Source organism: Balaenoptera acutorostrata, chromosome 20 (assembly GCF_949987535.1).
Source record: "Balaenoptera acutorostrata chromosome 20, mBalAcu1.1, whole genome shotgun sequence".
Lineage (NCBI taxonomy): Eukaryota > Metazoa > Chordata > Mammalia > Artiodactyla > Balaenopteridae > Balaenoptera > Balaenoptera acutorostrata.
The window spans coordinates 13,829,887-13,851,335 of record NC_080083.1 but is presented as its reverse complement, the minus strand read 5'-3'; the positions used below and the strand labels follow the sequence as shown (position 1 = coordinate 13,851,335).

The 21,449-nt window shown below is 60.6% G+C and overlaps 2 protein-coding genes across 5 annotated transcripts; both read left to right on the top strand.

The window, feature by feature from the left end:
* Positions 1 to 975: 975 nt before the first annotated feature.
* WDR81 (WD repeat domain 81) lies at positions 976 to 12,062 on the top strand. 3 transcript variants are annotated; one of them, XM_007183797.3, is made up of 10 exons: positions 976 to 4,890; positions 5,633 to 5,740; positions 5,994 to 6,184; positions 6,307 to 6,497; positions 6,747 to 6,912; positions 6,991 to 7,156; positions 7,842 to 8,531; positions 9,157 to 9,302; positions 9,587 to 9,766; positions 10,822 to 12,062. In XM_007183797.3, exons 1-10 carry the CDS (start codon positions 1,206 to 1,208, stop codon positions 11,140 to 11,142), a joined length of 5,844 nt encoding a protein of 1,947 aa, XP_007183859.2. In that variant the 5' UTR covers positions 976 to 1,205; the 3' UTR covers positions 11,143 to 12,062. The 3 variants fall into 3 exon arrangements, 2 of the variants coding, with proteins under 2 accessions (XP_007183859.2, XP_007183860.2); XM_007183798.3 differs by lacking the exon at positions 976 to 4,890 and adding an exon at positions 4,917 to 5,040; XR_009006351.1 differs by lacking the exon at positions 10,822 to 12,062 and having other exon boundaries at positions 7,842 to 8,545; positions 9,587 to 9,720.
* An 870-nt stretch (positions 12,063 to 12,932) lies between these two features.
* SERPINF2 (serpin family F member 2) lies at positions 12,933 to 20,081 on the top strand. Of its 2 annotated transcripts, none has more exons than XM_007183795.3 (10): positions 12,933 to 13,030; positions 14,181 to 14,247; positions 14,391 to 14,429; positions 14,550 to 14,612; positions 14,892 to 15,093; positions 15,551 to 15,694; positions 15,841 to 16,044; positions 16,486 to 16,628; positions 18,118 to 18,322; positions 18,951 to 20,081. In XM_007183795.3, exons 2-10 carry the CDS (start codon positions 14,185 to 14,187, stop codon positions 19,361 to 19,363), a joined length of 1,476 nt encoding a protein of 491 aa, XP_007183857.1. In that variant the 5' UTR covers positions 12,933 to 13,030; positions 14,181 to 14,184; the 3' UTR covers positions 19,364 to 20,081. The 2 variants fall into 2 exon arrangements, with proteins under 2 accessions (XP_007183857.1, XP_007183858.1); XM_007183796.3 differs by lacking the exon at positions 12,933 to 13,030 and adding an exon at positions 13,039 to 13,567.
* Positions 20,082 to 21,449: the final 1,368 nt, after the last annotated feature.

Genomic DNA, 21,449 nt, shown 5'->3' with positions numbered 1-21,449 from the left:
TCTAGGAGTGGGACTCAAAAAATAGACAGTGGGTTCGCCGCAGACAACGGCCTATCTATCCTGCAAATGAGTCAGAACTGAGACCCCTTGAAGGAGTCCTGTAGTTTTGGTGCCAGCTCACTGGTTTCCGCTCCCTGTCCGTGCTGCACCCTCCCCCCAGCCACCGTGGCATCTGCAAGGCTCTGACCACAGCAGGCAGGCTCTGTAGCAAAGCAGAGGCAGATCTTCAACAGGAAGTCTTGGGGAAACATTTCCTCCCACGAACTCCAGGCCTTTGAGCCTGGGCCTCTTCTCTCCCCAAGACTGCCCAGAATTTAAAAAAAAAAAAAAAAAAAAAAGGCGTTAAGAGGTCTGTCAGTGGGGAGGACTCCAGGGAAAAGGATCTGTGCACCACCTTCTAAGTCTCCATTCTGCCCCTTGGACAAGCCTCTTTGGAGGCTCTTGGTTTTCACCTGTAAAATATAAATAGTAACCGTCGCTCCTACCTCACTGAGTGTTGTGAGGGCCAAATGGAATGTTACTAATGAAATATTTTGGAAAACTAAAAGCTCTTTTTTTTGGTAGGCAGCATGGAGGCGGTGAAGGGACTTATGTCAAAAGTCCCATCTCGGCTCCGGGTTTCTTCTCTGTAAAACCAGAGGGAGGTGGGGTGGTGGCAGGGATGATCAGCTACTTAAAGTGTGCCATCTCTAGGGAAAGCCTCCCTAGGTCCGCGACCCAGCACATGAAGGAGGAAGTAGGGAGGGGAGGGGAAATCCCGTGGGTCGCTCAGTATCCCCCTCCCCTGCCCCTTTCACCCCGAGGAAGCGAATCCGCCACCGGGCCCAGCAGAGCGCTGGGAGGGAGGGCGCCGAGGCCGGCCAGGCGGTGGCGCGGGCGGGAGGCGGGGTCCCCCGGACCAGTCGAGCCACGTGCGGTTGTTTCCGTGCCGGGGCGATCACGTGAGCAGCGTCAGCTGACCCGTCACAGTGGAGCCCGGCGCTGGCGTCCCGCATCCCCCGCCCTGCCGCTCCCGGAGTGCAGGACCTTGCTGAGGGGTAAGTGCGCCCCAGCGCCCCCTCTGTCCCCGGCCCACCCCCGCCTCCTCCGCCCCAGCCCCTGTCCCTCGCCCATCCTCACCCACCCGGCTTGGCACCCCGGAAGCTGTGGCGAGGAGGGCCGTGGCCGGGCTCAGCCCCGCGCCGCCCCCAGGCGGCCAGGAGGGGATGGCCCAGGAGAGCAGGGGGCGGGAAGTCGCTCTTACCACCGAGGCCGAGGGCTGGTCGCCACCCCCGAGCCCCGACATGGAGGAGCTGCTCCAGAGCGTGGAGAGAGACCTGAACATCGATGCCCGGCAGCTGGCTCCAGCCCGGGGGGGCACCCACGTGGTGGCCCTAGTGCCTGCGCGCTGGCTGGCCAGCCTCCGCGAGCGCCGGCTGCCCCCGGGACCGTGTCCCCGCGCTGAAGGCCTGGGCGAAGCGGAAGTCAGAACTCTCCTGCAACGCTCCGTGCAGAGGCTGCCCCCCGGTTGGACGCGTGTGGAGGTCCACGGGCTGCGGAAACAGAGGCTCTCTTACCCGCTGGGCTCCCTGCCTTTTGAGGAGGGGTCCGGCAGCCCGGAGACCCTCACTCGCTTCATGCAGGATGTGGCTGCCCAGAATTATCGCAACCTGTGGCGCCACGCGTATCACACTTATGGGCAGCCCTACAGTCATAGCCCTGCCCCTGCAGGTGTCCCTGCCCTGGACTCAGTACGACAAGCTCTGCAGAGGGTCTATGGTTGCCCCTTCCTGCCAGTGGGCGAAGCTACCCAGTGCCCATCACATGCCAGAGATAGCCCCTGTCCTCCTCGGGGCAACCCTGCCTCTCCCAGTCTTCTGAGAGCTGAGGCTCTGTTGGAGTCACCAGAGATGTTGTATGTGGTGCACCCCTATGTGCAGTTCTCCCTGCATGATGTGGTCACCTTCAGCCCTGCCAAGCTGACCAACAGCCAAGCCAAGGTGCTCTTCATTCTCTTCCGCGTGCTGAGGGCCATGGATGCCTGTCACCGCCAGGGACTGGCCTGTGGGGCCCTATCTTTGCACCACATCGCTGTGGATGAGAAGCTTTGCAGTGAGCTACGGCTGGACCTGAGTGCTTACGAGAAGCTCAAAGAGGATGAGAAGGAGGAGACCTCTGTAGCAAGAAATGGGGCAGGCATTGAGCCTGGAGAGGAGGGAGGAGGGGGACCTGGGTGTCCCACCTGCCAGGAGGAACTTAGGGACCTCGTGCTAGACTGGGTCCATGGCCGCATCAGCAACTTCCACTACCTCATGCAGCTGAATCGGTTGGCAGGTCGGCGGCAGGGGGACCCCAACTACCACCCAGTGCTGCCCTGGGTGGTGGACTTCACCACGCCCCGGGGGCGCTTCCGAGACCTGCGCAAGTCCAAGTTCCGCCTCAACAAGGGGGATAAACAGCTGGACTTCACGTATGAGATGACGCGGCAGGCGTTTGTGGCAGGTGGCGCGGGGGGCGGGGAGCCACCGCACGTTCCTCACCACATCTCTGACGTGCTTTCTGACATCACATACTATGTGTACAAGGCTCGGCGCACACCCCGGTCGGTGCTCTGTGGACACGTGCGGGCGCAGTGGGAGCCCCATGAGTATCCCGCAAGCATGGAGCGTATGCAGAGCTGGACACCTGATGAGTGCATCCCCGAGTTCTACACCGATCCCTCCATCTTCTGCTCCATCCACCCTGACATGCCCGACCTGGACGTGCCGGCTTGGTGCAGCTCCAGCCGGGAGTTCGTGGCTGCCCACCGGGCGCTGCTGGAGAGCCGAGAGGTGTCCCAGGACCTACACCACTGGATTGACCTCACCTTCGGCTACAAACTCCAGGGCAAGGAGGCCGTGAAAGAGAAGAATGTGTGTCTGCACCTGGTGGACGCCCACACGCACCTGACCAGCTACGGCGTGGTGCAGCTCTTCGATCAGCCGCACCCCCGGCGCCTGGCCGGGGCCCCTGCCCTTGCCCCTGAACCTCCACTCATCCCCAGGCTGTTGTTCCAGACCATCCAGGAGAGCACGGGCCGGGAGGACTTCCCAGCACAGCTTACGAACGGAACGGGCAGGCCGGTTTTGGAGGCCACTCCCCATGAGGCTGCCTGGACCAGGGACAGGCCCGTGGTGGGGGAAGATGACTTGGAGCAGGCCACAGAAGCTCTGGATTCCATCTCCCTCACTGGGAAGGCAGGTGACCAGCTGGGCCCCTCTTCCTCCTCCTCCTCCTCCTCCTCCTCTTCTAGTCAAGCCCCTCCAGGCCTCCTGCCTTTCTCAGGGGCCTCAGCCTCTCGACCAGGCCGCCGGAACAAAGCTGCTGGGGTAGACCCTGGGGAAGGTGAGGAGGGCAAGATTCTTCTTCCGGAGGGCTTCAGTCCTCTGCAGGCTCTGGAAGAGTTGGAGAAACTGGGCAACTTCTTGACCAAAGGCCTGGGGGGCTGCTTGGAGGTGCCTCAGCAGCCCCAGGTCCAGCGAGCCGTGCAGCTGCGGGACCTCTTCCATCGGGACATGCAGGCGTTGGGAGTCCTGTTGGCTGAGATGGTGTTTGCCACCAGGGTCCGGACACTGCAGCCTGATGCGCCTTTGTGGGTACGCTTCGAGGCTGTTCGGGGGCTCTGCACACGCCATCCCAAGGAGGTCCCTGTGTCTCTGCAGCCCGTGCTGGACACGCTCCTGCAGCTCAGTGGCCGTCAAGGCCCCGTGGTTGCAGGGAGGGGCAAGCTGGACCCGCTGTTTGAGTACAGGCCTGTCTCCCAGGGATTGCCCCCGCCCTGCCCGGCCCAGCTCCTCAGCCCCTTCAGCTCCGTGGTTCCCTTCCCTCCGTACTTCCCCGCGCTGCACAAGTTCATCCTCTTGTACCAGGCAAGGCGCGTGGAGGACGAGGCCCAGGGGCGGGAGCTGGTCTTTGCTCTGTGGCAGCAACTGGGTGCGGTTTTGGGTGACATAACCCCCGAGGGCCTGGAGATCTTGCTGCCTTTTGTGCTGTCACTCATGTCTGAGGAGCACACAGCCGTGTATACGGCCTGGTACCTATTTGAACCTGTCGCCAAGGCACTGGGCCCCAAAAATGCTAACAAGTACCTACTGAAGCCTCTCATTGGTGCCTATGAGAGCCCCTGCCGGCTCCACGGGCGCTTCTACCTGTACACCGACTGCTTTGTGGCCCAGCTAATGGTGCGGCTGGGCCTGCAGGCCTTTCTCGTCCACCTGCTGCCCCACGTCCTGCAGGTGCTGGCGGGTGTGGAGGCCTCCCAGGAGGAAAGCAAGGGCCTGGCGGGGGCTGCAGAGGATGAGGAAAGTGGGCTCCCGGGGGCCAGGCCCAGCTCCTGCGCCTTTGGGGAGGAGATCCAGATGGACGGGCAGCCTGCTGCCTCCTCGGGCCTGGGCCTCCTGGACTACACGTCTGGCGTCAGCTTCCACGACCAGGCCGACCTACCTGAGACGGAGGACTTCCAGGCCGGGCTCTACGTGGCCGAGTCCCCTCAGCCCCAGGAGGCTGAGGCTGTGAGCCTGGGCCGGCTGAGTGACAAGAGCAGCCCCAGCGAGGCCTCCCTGGGCGAGGAGCGCGTGGCAGACGAGGGGGGCACCCTGGCGGACAAGAGCAGCCTCAGGTCAGGTGACAGCAGCCAGGACTTGAAGCAAAGCGAGGGCTCCGAGGAGGAAGAGGAGGAGGAGGAAGGCTGTGTGGTGTTGGAGGAGGGGGAGGGGGAGCAAGATGAGGTCCCCGAGGCGTCTGAGCTCACGCTGTCCAACACGGTGCTGTCCATGGATACGGTTGTGGCCAGTGACGGCGGGGCCGACGGGGAGGAAGAAGAGGAGCCGCTGACCGAGCGGTCAGAGGGCAAGGAGCAGGAGATCCTTCTCGGTGAGTCCTCAGGCCTGGAGATGTCGGTCCGAGAGTCATCGTGTGTGGAGCCCCTGCCCTGTGCCAAGCAGTGGGTCGAGCAGATCCACACGCAGCAGAGCCATGGGCCTGCCCTCCTGGAGCTCACGTCCATGCTGCAGGCAGTCTTCCGTAAGCACGAGTTGTTAGTGTTACAAACAACGTGGCTGGCTACCACGAGGGAATATAACATGGGCTTAGATCTCATTTTCAGGGGTCAGAGAAGGCTTCCTTGGAAGTAGGCCCTGCTGAGGTTCAATGAGGAGGAGGTAGCTGGGCAAAAATGGCAGGCTCTGCGGTGGGAAGAGCATTCCAGGCAGAGGGAACAGCATGTGCAAGGCTCTGAGGCTGTCACGGTTCCATTAAAGAATCTGTGAAAGGCCAGTGTGGTTAGACTGAGAGAGTGAAGAGAAGCAGAAGGGGAAGAGGCCAGAAGGGGTGGTAGCCAGGGCCTGATTTCGGAGCTGGGGGAGATTCACTGAAAGGGTCACCTTCCTGCAGGGTATGCCCGAGTAGAGGTGCCTGGAGCAGCCCCAAAGCCAGACTCCCACAGGCCAGCTCTGCCGCTGCTAAAGGGAGGGTGGTGGCGTGGGGTGGCCAGGCGCTGGCTGGGCTCCTGGGCAGAGTTGGCGTCCGCGTCGGCTAGGCGGGGTCCGTGGGGTGGGGTGGGGGAGTAGTGAGCCACCGTTATCTGATGAGCTCAGGGCCTGCTCCCGCCCTGCAGATACGGCCTGCAAGATGGTCCGCTGGCTGTCCGCCAAGCTCGGCCCCACCGTGGCCTCTCGCCACGTGGCCCGGAACCTGCTCCGCCTGCTGACGTCGTGTTATGTTGGTAAGGCCGGGGATGGGGCTTCCTCCAGCCCTTTGCCCATCTTGGGCCCCCTGTAGCGGATCCTTCCCACTTTCACGTCGGACCACCTCCTGGCCCGGTCCTGGGTCCCAGTCTGTAAGCTCCTTCCTTCCTTGGGTGAGGCACGGGGAGACCCCAAGCTAGAGTGAGCAGGAGTGGCCACCGCAGTCCCTGAAGGCCCACCTCCCTCCTGCCCTCCACTAGCTGCTCAAGGCTGCTGACCCTTCCTTGGCAGGGCCCACCCGGCAGCAGTTCACCGTGAGCAGTGGCGAGAGCCCCCCGCTGAGTGTGGGCAACATCTACCAGAAGAGACCAATACTGGGCGATATAGTATCGGGACCCGTGCTCAGCTGCCTCCTCCACGTCGCCCACCTGTATGGGGAGCCCGTCCTCACCTACCAGTACCTGCCCTACATCAGCTACCTGGTCAGTCACCGTTTGGCAGCTGGGGTCTGGGCGGCTGAGGAGCCTGAGGGCCGACCCAGGACCTCTTTGGGTTCCCGGCAGTCTGTGAGGCAACCTGGCCCTCATCTGCTCTGTGGCCCTAGGTGGCCCCGGGTAGTACCTCAGGCCCCAGTCGACTGAACAGCCGCAAGGAGGCGGGGCTGCTGGCAGCGGTGACTCTGACCCAGAAGATCATCGTGTACCTCTCAGACACCACCCTCATGGACATCCTGCCCCGTATCAGCCACGAGGTCTTGCTGCCCGTGCTCAGTTTCCTCACGTCCCTCGTCACGGGGTAGGGCCCTGCACCACCCCACAGGGGAGCAGCCCAGCTGAGGGGGTGACCTGGGGTGCGGGGCATCAGGAGTCCTGGTTCTCATCCCAGCTGGGTGACCCTGAGCAAGCCACACCTGTCCTGTGCCTTCGTTTCCTCATCTGGTCTGGACCAGTTGGTCTTATAGCTCCTTTCGTTTACAGCTTTGGATAGATCTGGGAAAGCCCTGCAGAGTCAGTGGGGGCTGGAGCTTATAAGCTCTATTTCCAGGTTCCCAAGTGGAGCCCAGGCCCGGACTGTCCTGTGTATGAAAACCATTAGCCTCATCGCCCTCATCTGCCTGCGCATCGGACAGGAGATGGTCCAGCAGCACCTGAGCGAGCCCGTGGCCACCTTCTTTCAAATCTTCTCTCAGCTGCATGAGCTTCAGCACCAGGTGGGCAGACCTACCTGGCTGGGGTGGGCTGGCCAGGGGCCGTGGCCTCCGCTGACTCCCCGGGCTTCCTGCCCACAGGATCTGAAGCTGGAGTCCGTGGGCCGCAGTGAGGGCCAGCTGCCAAAGGTGGCCTTCTCCGATGGGCAGCTGCGGCCGGTGGACCCCACCCTGCTGGATGAGCTGCAGAAGGTGTTCACCTTGGAGATGGCGTATACAATCTACGTGCCCTTCTCCTGCCTGTTGGGTACTGGCCCATCACGTCCCCTCCCAGCCTCTGTGGCTACAGCTCTTCCCCTGGGAGGGCCCCATGCTTCCCCAGCCCCTAGAGTCAGGAGTGGGTGTTAAGCACAGTTCTCTGGGTCAGAGCAAAGGGATTTGGCCTTAGGCCCCTGAGTCCCAGTGACATATAAACAGGGATTGAGCTTTGGCCAGCAAGGAGGCACGGGAGCAGCCTGGCCTGTCCCTGGGGCAGGCAGGGGAGTCAGGCTGCCGGAATGACGTCTTAGCAGCTGTCTGAGAGGAATGAGCAGCCCACTGTTCACGTAGCTTCCCGTATAGGCCGGGCCCTGTGCCAAGCGTCTACGTGTGTCATTGCCCTGAATAGGACGAACAGCCCTGGTCAGATATGTTGTCATCCCACCACTGAAATCTAGGCTGTGGGAGGGAGAGCACGACCTGTCTTGTTCACCGTTCTGTTTCTGATGCCCAGCGTGGCACGCAGCACGTGTGTAAGATGCTCACGTGTCCATACTGAAGGAATGAATCCACGCTTTCCTGGGGAGGAAACAGGCTCAGAGATGAAGAGTTACTTGCTTAGAGTTGCACAGACAGTACCTACCCTGCCTTCTGTGGTTCGCAAGCCCTTGGGTGGGTGGTGGCAGTCGCTTGCCATCTCCCCTAATCTCAGGACCTCTCCCGCTCCCATCCAGGTGACATCATCCGGAAAATCATCCCCAACCACGAGCTGGTGGGGGAGCTGGCGGGACTGTATCTGGAGAGCATCAGCCCAAGCAATCGCAGCCCTGCCAGCGTGGAGCCCACTGCACCCAGCACCGGCCCTGAGTGGGACCCCCAGGGTGGGGGCTGCCCCCAGGATGACGGCCACTCGGGGACCTTTGGGAGCGTCCTGGTCGGGAACCGCATCCAGATCCCCGATGACTCCCAGCCTGAGAGCCCCGGCCCGCTGGGCCCCATCTCCGGGGTGGGTGGCGGGGACCTCGGCAGCCAGAGCGAGGACAACGCGCTGAAGCGGGAGCTGCCGCGGAGCGCGCACGGGCTGAGTGGGAACTGGCTGGCGTACTGGCAGTACGAGATCGGCGTGAACCAGCAGGACGCCCACTTTCACTTCCACCAGATCCGCCTGCAGAGCTTCCCCGGCCACTCAGGGGCCGTCAAGTGTGTGGTGCCCCTGAGCAGCGAGGACTTCTTCCTGAGTGGCAGCAAGGACCGCACCGTGCGCCTCTGGCCCCTCTACAACTCTGGGGACGGCACCAGTGAGACAGCCTCACGCCTCGTCTATGCCCAGCACCGCAAGAGTGTCTTCTTTGTGGGCCAGCTTGAGGCCCCGCAGTGTGTGGTGAGCTGTGACGGGGCTGTGCACGTCTGGGACCCCTTCACAGGTGAGCGGGCCCAGGTGAGGCCTGTTCTGTTGCTGCTGTCTGGTACTCCACCAAGGGTGGTGGGTTGGGGTGTAATGGTACGTGGTTGAGGGTGACCCAGTGAGGCCACAGAGAGGGGCGTCTAAGACTTGGAATCCGTCATACCCAAGTTTGAATCGGCTCTGCCAACTTACTTGCCGAGTGACCTTGAGCAAGTCACTCTGCTGCTGGAAGTATCAGTTTTCCTATCTGCAAAATGGGAATCAGAACAGCTGCTTTAGAAGATAACGCATAGGGGTTTGGCTTAATGTGGAGCACGTAGTACCTGGTTGGTAAACAGTTGCTCACTTACTTTTTGTCATCACTGTAGGCAGAAATAAGGTTAAAAAGCAGGGGGTGAGGAGGTAGAGTAGCATTGAGGTAGGTGGTGGGGAGGTAGCTTTCGGCGGGGGTGCTGTGTGAAGAGAGCGGCCTGGCTTGGCCATGGAAGTAGGAAGGTGGGAGGGTCAAGAAACATCTTTAGCAGCATTTACTGAGGTTTCCTGGGATGTGGGAGACAGGTACGGGGTGGGTTGGGGGGTTACGAGGAGTCGGGGCTCTTCCATCTGTGGCTGGGACCCAGATCCACCGTGCCTTTCCTTCCCAGGGAAGACCCTTCGCATGGTGGAGCCGTCGGACAGCCGGGTGCCCCTGACCGCCGTGGCTGTCATGCCCGCCCCCCACACCAGCATCACGATGGCCAGCTCTGACTCGACCCTGCGCTTCGTAGACTGCCGGAAGCCTGGCCTGCAGGTCAGGGGCATCCTGTTCCCTGAGCCCTGGCCTGGGTGCCTGGCAGGGAGGAGAGACCCCTGAAGAGAGGAGGCCAGGGCAGAGTTTCTCTTTGGTGACAGATCACACGCAGCAGCAAACCCTGGGGCGGGGGGGACTCTGGCCCGGGATTTGGGGAGCCCCCCCCTTGATGGGGGACGAGGCTCAGGCCTTCCAGCTGTGTGGCTTGGGGGATGAGCTGGACCTCGGGGAGATGCGGGTGGGAGCAGGCGGTGGCGCCTCAGCTTGTCTTCCTCTGCCCGCAGCATGAGTTCCGCCTGAGCGGCGGGCTGAACCCTGGACTCGTCCGCTCCCTGGCTGTCAGCCCCAGCGGCCGGAGTGTGGTGGCCGGCTTCTCCTCGGGCTTCATGGTGCTCCTGGACACCCGTACGGGCCTGGTTCTGCGTGGCTGGCCTGCCCATGAAGGGGACATCCTGCAGATCAAGGTGACAGACCTGGTCCCCCTCCCCTCCTGGCTGACTGCTCCAGCCCTCACCTCTGCTTAGAGCCCACCCAGGACAGGCTCCAGCTGACCTCCCTTATACCTGCCTGAGGACTGATGGGCAGGGAGGGTCAGGAGCCAGCTGCGCCACGGGGGCCTCGGCAGGAGGCTGGCCTCTGGGTGGAACCGGGGGGCCGAGCTGACCCTGCTGCTTCCTGGTGATGTTCTAATGAGTAACCCTTGTCCATATTTGTCTTGCTTGGAGGATCAGGGGTCGGGCCCTGTCCGTGACCCAGTCAGGTTAAATAAAGCTCAGCTGGGAGGCTGTTTACTGCCCCCAGACCACTGAGCAGAGTCCATGCCCCCAGCTGGGCTGTCCCGGTGCGGGCAGGGGCGGATCGGGCATGGGAATCCTGCCCCCACCTCCACCCCCAGCCCATTTTCAATCACAGACCTCAGGGAGCTGCTCAGGGAGGTGCAGGAGGGGAGGAACAGGGCTCTTTGTGGGAGGGTTTTTCCAGGCAACTGGGACTCCCTCCCCATCCTAAGTGGCAGCCAGGGGACATGCACTGCCGCTGCTGGGGGCAGGCAGCCCCTGGTTCCCTCCAGGGCGCCCCAGGGGATCCTGGGTTCTGGGTGCCTCTAAATTCTGACTTTCCAAGAAAGCATCAGGAGGTCTCTGGGGTCAGCCTGGGTGTTAATCCTGGCTCTGCCACTTACTGGTTCTGTGACCTTGTATGATTAGTTAACTTTCCTGAGCCTTAGTGTTTTCCTCTGTAAAATGGGAACAATGACAACAGCTTCCTCATAGAGTTGTTATGAAGATTAACCATGGTAAGACGTTTAATATACCTAATACAATGCTTGACGTAGTAAGTGCCCAAATTATAATGATGACTAGGTTGATGACACTTAATATATTCCTTTTAACTAACGTTAATATAACGTGGGAGGGTGGCAGCCTGTCCCCGACTCAGGATGCCCTGTCTTCCTGGGAGATACTGTGGGAGGAAACAGGAAGACCCTGGGCCCTGCTGAGGCTCTGCTCTCCCCGGGCAGGCGGTGGAGGGCAGTGTCCTGGTCAGCTCTTCCTCTGACCACTCCTTGACTGTCTGGAAGGAGCTGGAGCAGAAGCCCACACATCACTACAAGTCAACATCCGACCCTATCCACACCTTCGACTTGTACGGCAGCGAGGTGGTAACCGGCACCGTGGCCAACAAGATCGGCGTCTGCTCCCTGCTTGAGCCGCCTTCCCAGGCCACCACCAAGCTCAGCTCCGAGAACTTCCGTGGCACGCTCACCAGCCTGGCCTTGCTGCCCACCAAACGCCACCTCCTGCTGGGCTCAGACAACGGGGTCATCCGCCTCCTGGCATAGTCCGAGGCAAGAGCTGGCCAGGCGGAGGTGGGCACACGTCCTCCAGGAGTCCATCCCTCACCTTTGTTTCCCCAGCAACATCCCTCCTGGCAAGCCTTAGGCCCCACGCCCCGGGTACCCACATGGCCTGCCAGCTAAGGTGGCGTGGAGGTCTGGGCTCCTGAACCCCCAGAGCCACTGAGGCTGCCAGAAGGGATCTCGTTCATGCTCGGGGCGACGCTGCCGCACCGAGCCAGCAGGAAGCAAGAGGGGGAGCCTGGGGAAAGCATCGCTGCCCTCTCTTCTCCCCAGATCCACCCTCTGCATCCACATGGGGACAGGAGGCTCTGGGAAGGGGAAGGGAGACTCTCCCTGCCTAGCCAGTCTCCAGCCACAGCACCCCTTGCTGGGCTCTCTCTGCCCCTGTCCTGCAAGGACCGGGCCGCCGCCCCAGTCCAGGACACTGATGGTGCTTGGACTTCAGCCTCTAAGGGCTGGCCATGGTCCAGGAGTTAGGGGCCTTGGGCGGGGGTTGAAGTGTCCTCCCAGCCAGGCCCTGCCCAGTGTGGAACCAGTAGGGGAAGAAAGAGGGCAGGACCAAAGGAGAGAAGATGGACTGGGCCCGGTGGTGCCTGCCAGGAGCGACCCCATGCCTTGCCTGCCCACCCGTCACCACAGTGTTTGTGCCTTGAGCTGATGAGACAGCCCCTGGGTCCAGAGCCCCTGGGGGAGCGGGTCCAAGACCCTGAAAGAAGGGGCAAGAAGGATCATCTCTGCATCTCAGGTCTCCCTCCTCCAGGGGACAGGGAGACCCAGGCATCCCCGGGTCCTCACATTCTGGAGCAGAGATGAGGTCTGAGGCTGGGCCTCTGCTGCCTTCTCACTATTTGCAATAGTTGTAAATATGATCAATAAATTCTTTGGAAGAGCCATGGAACTGAGTGAGGCTTCTCTTTTTTTTCGGCCGTGCAGTGGAAGCATGGAGCCCCAACCCCTGGACCACCAGGGAGGTCCCTGAGTGAGGCTTTTCTTGATGACGGTGCTAGGGTGGGGAAAAGTTGAAACCCTGCAGCTTCCGGGACAGTGAGGAGAGGGTGAGGAGGTGGGGAGGCAGCCTGATCTCTGTTCTTCAGGCGGTACAGGGTACAGGGCTTCTGGTTCGTGCAGCCCCAGGCCAGTTTCCAGAACGCTCACCCTTGAGGAGTGTAAGGAGGTATTGTCCCGATGAAGTGGGGTGCTGGGAGAGGCTGTGTCCCTCCGCATCTTTTCTCTCCCCACCCCTGCCTTCTGGATCCAGGCTGGAGGCATCCAACCAGGAGCCTGGGCACGTGAGGGTTGAGGATGGGCATCCTATCCTGGGTTCCCTGCGTCGTCTCTTGCAGCTTCCGCTTCCCTCCTCTTGGGAGGGGGAGGCAGTTATGGGGGAGAGGAAAGGACATTGGAAGTAGGAACCTGGATGTAACTCTGAGCCCAGCTCTGTGTCCTTGGGCAGGTCACACAGCTTCTCTGAGCCTGACTAAAACAGGGATAACCTCTCACTTCACGGGGTCACTGGAAGGCCCCTGTCCTTCCTGGATCTGCCCTCCGGCTGAGGACAGCCTCATCGACCGTCTCCTGAACCTTTCTCTAGGCTCAAGTGGGACCCGCATCTACGGGGGTTCCAGGTAGCTGTCCCAGTATTAGATGCCTTGGTGGGAAAGGGGTTTTTGGTCCCAATATCAATGTTTAACCGGATGTGCAGGTCAATATTTACCAGAAGAGAAAGCAATTGGAACAGGGGTTGGCTGAGAGCAAAGGTCCTGGTGGGAGGGGAGGGCTCAGCTGGGCTGGCTGGAACCCGGGCAGAGCGTGGGGAGCACCCAAGTGGGGCCAGAGGGACATCGTGTGCAGCAGCGAGGAGCCTGCCGAGGTAAGATGGGTGGCTTGGCCTGGAGCTGCCCACCTTGCCGAGGGGGTCTGGGCTGAGTTTATTCAGGAGGCCTGTCCCTTCCCCGCCTCCTGGGGTGATGAGGAGCCAAGGTGAAGGTTCTGGGGGGAGTCCCTCTGGGAAGTGAAAGACTGGAAGCGTTTTCTTGCCAGGAAGATTCAAAAGCCCAGGTTGGAGATCAGGGCCCTGGCCAAGGGTCCTCGTGTGGGATGGGGATGGGGCCAGGGGTGATAGAAGGATGCTTGAGATGGGGGCAGGGTGGGTGTGTGTGAGACCTGCTCCGAGGCCGGACCAAGACCTGCCCATCCCCACCCGCCAGCCTGGCTTCCCGGAGCCAGCCTGGGGCAGAGAGGGGGCCAGGTCCTGTGTTTTCCGTAAGTCCAAAGGTGGCTCTGGCCAGAGTCATTCATTGGGCTCTGCTGTTGGGTCAACAAGGCCAGTCTCTGGCTCAGCCCACCACCCCTGCTGAGACCACAGTCCTGTCCACCCTTGTGGGCGAGAGCAGACCAGCCAGAAAAGGTGGGCCGATGGACAGCCGGTTGGATAGGAGCTCCGGGGTGGGAGCCCCAGTACGGAGGAGGCTTCAGGGCAGGCCTCCCAGAAGAGGGCCCTTGGGCTAGACTGACAACAGCCATTGCTGAGTGCCAGGCCGTGTTGTCAGGGCTCACAAAGACTGACTTAGGTTGGTCCCCGCAATACACACGGGTACAGGTAGGGACTTTCGCCACCATTTTACAAGATGAGGCAAAGCTCAGAGGGGTTAAGGGAGATGTCCTACGTCCTCTGCCAAGAGGCACAGCCTGGATTCAAACCCAGGTCTGACTCACAACACCAGGCCTTGAAGAATGGGGACTTTTTTTTGTTTGGGTAATATTTTCCCCCTATGAACAAAAACATTTTCAGTGCATGAAAAGTGAACAACCAGAAAACACAAAGGGGAAAAAGCAATTCAGGGAGGAGTTGAAGCAATTCACCGCTCAGAGTGCTGTGCTTTGGGCGTGTGTGCTGCCGCTGTCGCTGTCCCCTCCTTGGTGATGGCTCAGGACTTTGGCTGCCCGTGCGTGAGGGTGGGATTCCACGGCGGGGCGGGTGTGGGCGCCAGGAAGGAACGGAGGCTTCCCATCCCGCACAGGAACATGGCGCTGCTCTGGGGGCTCCTGGTGCTCAGCTTGTCCTGCCTGCAAAGCCCCTGCTCAGCGGTGAGCCTGGGCCGCGGTCTGGGTGGGGCGGGGAGGCAGCTGCGGGAGAGGCCAGGGGTCTCGGGGAAAGAGGAGGGGGGCAGGGTCGAGGGAGGTCTTGGCTTTAGGGGTTCCCTCGCCTCTCCTCGTCCCTTTCTCAACAGTTCTCTCCTGTGAGCACCATGGAGCCCTTGGGCCTGCAGGTACTGGGGAGAGAGAGGCACGGCAGGGAGGAAGGCCCCAGGGGGACTCGCCTGTGGCTGGTGCAGGGTGGGGAGACCTGCGGGAAGGGTTGCTCTCCATCTGCTTCCTCCTTTCTTCAGCTGATGAGCGGGCAGACCCAGCAGAAGCTACCCCTACTTTCCCTCCTCAAGTTGGGCAACCAGGTACAACCAGGTGGGGCTGGGGAAGAGTGGGTGGGGCCTGAGGGAGGAGGGCCATCAGCAGGGGCAAGGAAATGGGGGGAGGGTGGCAGTGAGGCTGAGGCCTGAAGGGAGAGGGTGGGAGGGACCAGAGGAAGGGACCTAGTCCCCTGAATGCCATTGCCCATGTCTGGACTGGGACAAGGCCCTGCTGTCCCCAGCACAGGGGCTTTGAAGGAGATCTTCAGCACAGAACCTGGAGCTGACCCCTTGACCCCACTGACCCCTAATCTGTCCCTGCAGGAGCCTGGTGGCCAGACTGCCCCAAAGAAGGCCCCAGGAGACTGCAAGGGGTCCCCAAACCCGGAGCAGACCCGCAGGCTGGCCCAGGCCATGATGGCCTTCACCACAGACCTCTTCTCCCTGGTGGCCCAAAGCTCCACCAGGCCCAACCTGATCCTGTCGCCTCTGAGTGTGGCCCTGGCACTGTCTCACCTGGCACTAGGTACTGTGGGAGCACCTGTCCAGACCAGCAGAGCTGGGAGGCCAGTAGGAACTCATTACCTACCCCAGAGTTTACGAGCAGGTGCTTCCTCCATCAGGGTCACTTGGATGTTTGGTAAAAATGCAGACTCCAGTCTCTGTGAATGAGAATCCCAGGGATTGGGCCCAGGATGTGCTTCTGGTGATTTTTGTGCAAGAATATGATAGGTACAATGTCTCCGTTGGACTGGAGGGTCTCACTGTGAGACCTTCCCCAGAGAGGGAAGGCAATAGGATGAGGTTGCCCAGATTGGCAGCAGCAGAGATGAAAGTAAACTTGGGAGTCCTGTCCCTCAGACCAGTTCAGGATATGGGAGGAGAAAGTGCGGTCTCGTAGGCATGCTCACTGTAGGTATTCAAGAGGGATGGGAGAGGGCAGTGGGGGCGGGAAGGACCACAGCTGCTGTGTTCCCCTCCAGGTGCTCAGAACCAAACGCTGCAGAGGCTGCAGCAGGTGCTGCACGTGGACTCAGGGCCCTGCCTCCCCCACCTGCTCAGCCGCCTCTGCCAGGACCTGGGCCCTGGGGCTTTCCGATTGGCTGCCAGAATGTACCTGCAGAAAGGTAGGTGCTGGTGGCAGACACTCCCTAGGCTGTGCCCTGGGGTGGACAGGGGTGAGGGAGACGGGTGTGGGCTCAGGCAGCCAGTCGGAGCACAGGTGGTTGTGGGGCCCAAGTCCTGGCAACAGCCTGTGGGCCCTTCTGTGTAGGATTTCCCATCAAAGAGGACTTCATGGAACAATCAGAACAGCTCTTTGGTGCAAAGCCCATGAGCCTGACGGGAAGGAAGAGGGATGACCTGGCAAACATCAACCAATGGGTGAAGGAGGCCACAGAGGGGAAGATTGAGGATTTCCTCTCAGATCTGCCAGATGACACAGTGTTGCTTCTCCTCAATGCCATCCACTTCCAGGGTGCGCTCCTCCCCTTCTCGGGTCCCTGCCTGCAGCCCCTACCCCTGCCCCGTAGGCACGCTTTTTTCTGAGGGTCCCTCTTCCTCCCCAGGCCTGGGCCGGGAGGGTAGGAGACAGGTAATGGTGTGGCAGGGCGGAGGCCCAGGAACTGGATGGGGCTGTTGTGGAGAGAGTTCCCTAGGAGGAAACCGAGTCTTAAAAGACCTAGGGGAGGTTCCTGGGAACATGGCAGGGCAGGGGAGAACGCAAGCCCAGGTTCTGCAATCGCTCCAGGGAACAGACCTCAGATTACCTGGGTATCACCTGGCACAGCACCCCCTGGCACCTCAGCCTCCACCTTTCATCCCTTAAATGGGTTCTGGGTGGGATGGGGAAGAGTCTGGTGGGGTAGAATCTACCTTGGTCCCAGTCTATATGGCCCCTGCCCTCTGCTGGATTCAGGCTTCTGGAGGAGGAAGTTCGATCCGGATCTCACGCAGAGAGACACTTTCCACCTGGACGAGCAGTTCACGGTGCCGGTGGACATGATGCAAGCCCGCACGTACCCGCTGCGCTGGTTTCTGCTGGAGCAGCCTGAGATCCAGGTCACCCTTGACTCCCCAGCCTGGGCTTGGGTGCTGGGAGGTGGAGAAGGGAGTGGGCACCTGTGGAACAGGCACAGGGGTCAGGGGTGTGCCCCACCTTCCTTGCAGTCACGTCGCTGGGGCAGGTGGCTCTGAAAGGTCTCGCTGTGCCCCCATCCAGGGAAACTGAGGCTCCAGGCACTGCGGGTTTAGTGGAGCACAAGGAAACCAGATCCCTGCTCTGGGGAGGGAAGACACACAGTGCACGAGCAAACATAAATCAACAGGATAATTTCGGATAGTGGGGGGAAAGGTATTTTAGCTAGAGTGGTCAGGGAGCCTTCTTTGAGGAAGGGACACTGAGTTGAGTCCCAGGTGATCTTTGGTTATGGGGGTTTATTACAAGGACCCATGGGTCGTGGGGCAGCACAGGGCCTCAGCACCCTGAAGCCTGGGAGATGCGAACTGAGCTCTCACACGGTGCTCCTTGGAAGGGAGGATCTGATTGGGATGGATTTGTCAGCATCCTGATGGAACATTCTGATTAGAGAGAGTGCTATGTCAAGCTATCTCAGGTGCAGCCTCCCTTGCTTCCAGCCTAAACATGGTCCCCTTGGCCTAAGTGGCTGATCCCTGGGCCAGTCGGCTGTGGCTGAGACGGCAGTGTTGGTTAGTTTCACAAGGCCGCTTCTGAGAGGGGCTGTGGGCGAGGCAGGCCCTTGGAGCAGTGTCCCAGCTTCTCTCCGGTTCCCCCTGACACGTGGTCCATCTCGTTCACCTCCCCACCAGTCCTATTCCTGCTTCTCTTTCCCGCCAGGCTGTGTCCTACCCACACTTCCTTCACCCTTCTGTCTCCATCCTTGGCCCTCCTTGGTCTTCCTCTTGTCTTGCCCGCCCTCTGCGGGCTGGCCCGGGTAGCCAGACACTGGCACTCCCCTCCCGCCGCAGGGGTCCTGCCCCCTGGGTGCTCTGCCTGGAGCCCGAGGAGTCACATCCACCAGGGCCCATGGAGCCCAGTGATTTTCACACTTCTTTAGCTGCGGAAACTCTGTTCACATGAGATCTTACCCCAAATCACAGTATAAATACACAGCCAGGCAAAGTCACTGTTGGAGGAGAGAGGAGTGGATAGGGTACTGTCCTTGGCAGCGGCTCCTCCGCTAGGGCAACCTGGTCCATTGTACCCATGGAAGTGAGAGGTGGACACAGGGGGTTCCTCACCCTGAGTCACGGGCTAGCTGGCAACAGAGGAGGAGAGAGAAAACTACCAGTTACTGAGTGAGCGCCACCTATGTGCAGACACTCGGCCAGAAGCTTTAAAAGCTCATCTCTTTCCGTCACATGTCAGCCTGCAGTGTGTGCAGGTAGGTTACTCCACAGGTGAGGAAGTGGAGGGAGACCCCACATACACCTGTGAAGGGTGGACTGTCTCATGAGCGATGCTGGCCCGGTCCCCGCCTCGGCCTGGGTGCTTCCTGGTCCTCATGCTGTCTCCTTGCCTTGTCTGTAGGTGGCTCGTTTCCCCTTTAAGAACAACATGAGCTTTGTGGTCATCATGCCCACCCATTTTGAGTGGAACGTGTCCCAGGTGCTGGCTAACCTGAGCTGGGGCATCCTGCACCAGCCCTTGCTGCGGGAGAGGCCCACCAAGGTCCAGCTGCCTAAGCTGCATCTGAAATACCAAATGGACCTGGTGGCCATCCTCAACCAGCTGGGTAAGGAGGCCGGGCATGCGACAGCTCCCGGCTCAGGCTTGAGGGGGTGGGTAAGGAGGAAGCCCCCAGCCGGCAGGTCTGAGTCAGAGCTAGACTTGTGTCCTGGCCTTTTCTGGGGGCTTAGGGTGGTGAGAGGGTTTGATATGCACCCTCGGACTCTCTGTCCTGGGCAGGGGGTGGGGCAAGGGAATGAGGACCTGCTCTGCCCAAGACTGAGCATCGCAAAGAATCCTGGTTGGAGAGCCAGGGGTGGCAGGTGAGCCTCGCTGGCTCTCCTGCAAGAGGCACAAGGAGCCCACCAGGTACAAAGAGCTCAGTCTCACGGGGTCGGCAGAGGAGGAATCAGGTACTTACAATTCAGCGTAAGTGATAAGACAGAGGGCTTCTCTCTAGTCCACCCAGGGAAATATCGAAAAGGCATCTGTCTGGACTTCGGGACAGGGGCCCAGGGAAGGCTTCCCGGAGGAAGGAACCTTTAAGCTGATACATGAAGGTTAAATAGGAGTTAACCGGCAGTCTGTGGGTTCAAGGCGTTCCCTGGCCGGGATGCCAGACACCCTCCCAGGCAGGTCCATGCAGCGTATGGGGCAGAAGGCAGCTCTGACCAGCCATCTCCTGGCCTGGGCAGGCCTGCAGGAACTGTTCCAGGCCCCGGACCTGCGTGGGATCTCAGACCAGAGCCTGGTGGTGTCCAGCGTGCAGCATCAGTCCACACTGGAGCTCAGAGAGGTCGGCGTGGAGGCGGCCGCGACAACCAGCACGGCCATGTCCCGCATGTCCCTCTCCTCCTTCAGCGTGAACCGCCCCTTCCTCTTCTTCATCCTCGAGGACAGCACGAGCCTGCCCCTCTTTGTGGGCAGCGTGAGGAACCCCAATCCCGGCGCGCAGCCGGAGCCCAAGGAGCAGCAGGATTCCCCTGACAACAGGGACTTTTTGCAGCACCAGAAGGTCTTCCCCCGCGGAGACAAGCCCTTTGGCCCTGACTTAAAACTTGCGCCCCCCTCGGAGGAGGATTACCCCCAGCCTAGCAGCCCCAAGTGAGGGGCTGTGGCCGCCAGCATCCCGAGTCCCTGCTTGGACCAGCCTCTCAACTCATGTGACTCTTTCCAAACAGCTTTGCGGGATTGCGGGCGGGGGCCTGGGGGGCAGTCTGGGAGAGGGGAGGAGGGGAGCCATTCTCTCGTCTCCTCTTGGGGAGTTTGGGGTGAGGTGGCGCTGGGAGGAGGGCAGGCGTCAGGGAACCATGGGCCTTGATCCCGCATCATTTCTTCCAAAGGGGCTCAGAGGGTGTCCTTGTCTGGGGCTTGGGCGGAAGGGCAGCTGTGGGTTCATTTTTGTCAGGAAGGTAGGTAGGTTATTCCCGAAGTTGGCTGGGTCGCCTCCACGCCTGTTTACCAGAGAGGGAGGGACAGGGAGAAGTGGACACCCTGGCTGGGGAGACGGGGTGGCCCGGGGGTGCCGAGCACTGTCGTGGGGTTAAACACGTGGGCGGAGGTCGAGCACCCCGTGCGACTGCCTCTGCCCTGAGCTGCCCAAGGCCCACCAGCCTCCAGCCGCCCCCCCCCGTCGCCTCAGTCTCCCCGCTGGTCCTCGGAGGTGCCAACACTGCCAGGACTCCCCTTCTTTCCTCTCCCCTCTGTCCCCTCTGCCTGGTGTCTCAGTGGCTGAGGGGACGGGGGGCATTAGCTCCCGAAGGCCCTTTTGTAAAGTTTTTGTAGTGATTTTTATGCCACCTGAATAAAGAATGAATGGGCCTGTCTGCTTTGATGTCACTGTTTGGGGCGTGGGTGGGAGCAGGGGCGCTGGAGGAAGGCGGGAGGAGGCCACAGGCTGGGCCCCGAGGAGCAGCAGCCCTCTCTGTGCCACGTTTGGCCTCTGGCCACTCGCCAGCCCTTCTCCACCGTGCCGTCCCTCTGACTTCACCAGCCCTGTCCAGGGCCACCCGCTTGCCAGCCTGGCTCTGCTCTCAGCCTGTTCCTCTCTACGGACCTCAGGCAGCCGGCAACAAAGGCGACTCAGAATAGCACCAGCCTCCCGGTTTGGGAGAAGAACTGGCAATTAGGGAGCTTGAGGAGTTTCTAATTACATGCCAGCCCTTCTGCCTGGAGCTGGCGCCCGCCAGACGGGGGCGGGCAGGCTGCCGGGAGCACCGGCTCCAGCTGGAGGCTGTCAGCGCCTGAGGATTTGGGGGAAGCAATTGGGGGCACCTTGGCACAGGGCTGGGGGCAGCATGGGTGTCCACGTGGGTGGGCCCTTGTCTGTGAGCGCAGGGCGTCCATGAGGCAGCAGCCACCTGAGGCCCGGTAGCGCGGTGGTTAAGAGCAAGTCCCTAGGATGGGATCTCGCTTCTTACAAACCAGCAGTGTGTGGAGATGGGAAATAAATCAACAGTGAAATACATGGTATGTCAGAGGGTGGTGAGAGCTCTGGTGAGAAATAAAGCAAGGAAGGCCTCCCTGAGGAGGTGACTTTTGGAGCAGAGACTAGAAGGAGGCAAGGGTGGGTACTACGGGGACATCCCGGGGAAGAGTGTCCTGGGCAGAGGAGTGGGAGCTGCTCAAAAGGTTCAGGATGAGCAGGAGATCTGTGGGGCTGGAGTGGAGGGGGTGACGGGGGAGATGTAGGAAGGAATCAGAGAGGAACTGAGGACAGACCACTGAGGGATTTAGGGCCACTGTAAAGACTGTTGTTGTTATCTTAGGAGAGGTGAGAGATAACTGGAAAGTTAAATCAGCAAGCCCACCAGCTTAATTTTACCTCCTGAGTTTTTCTCAGCTCTCTCTTCCTCTCCATTTGGGCTCTAGCCACGGTTTGGATCTAGTCATCACTCCCGAGGGTCACTGCTGTTGCCTCCCGGGTTCTCCCTGCTGCCGGTCTGGCTGCCTTAACTGCATTCTCTGCCCTGTAAATACTAGTCAAGTGCTTTCTGTGTGCCCAGCAGCTCCCCAGGCTCTGGGGCTGCAGCAATGAAAAAGCCAACAAGACCTCTACCCCCCAGAGCCTAAATCTGGTGGTAGAGTGGTCTAGACAATAAACAAGTTAAAATTTTGGGTTGAAGTATAGTATGCCAAGTACACAAGTCATAACTGTACCTAAGCATAATGAATTTGTTTCACGAACCAAGTAC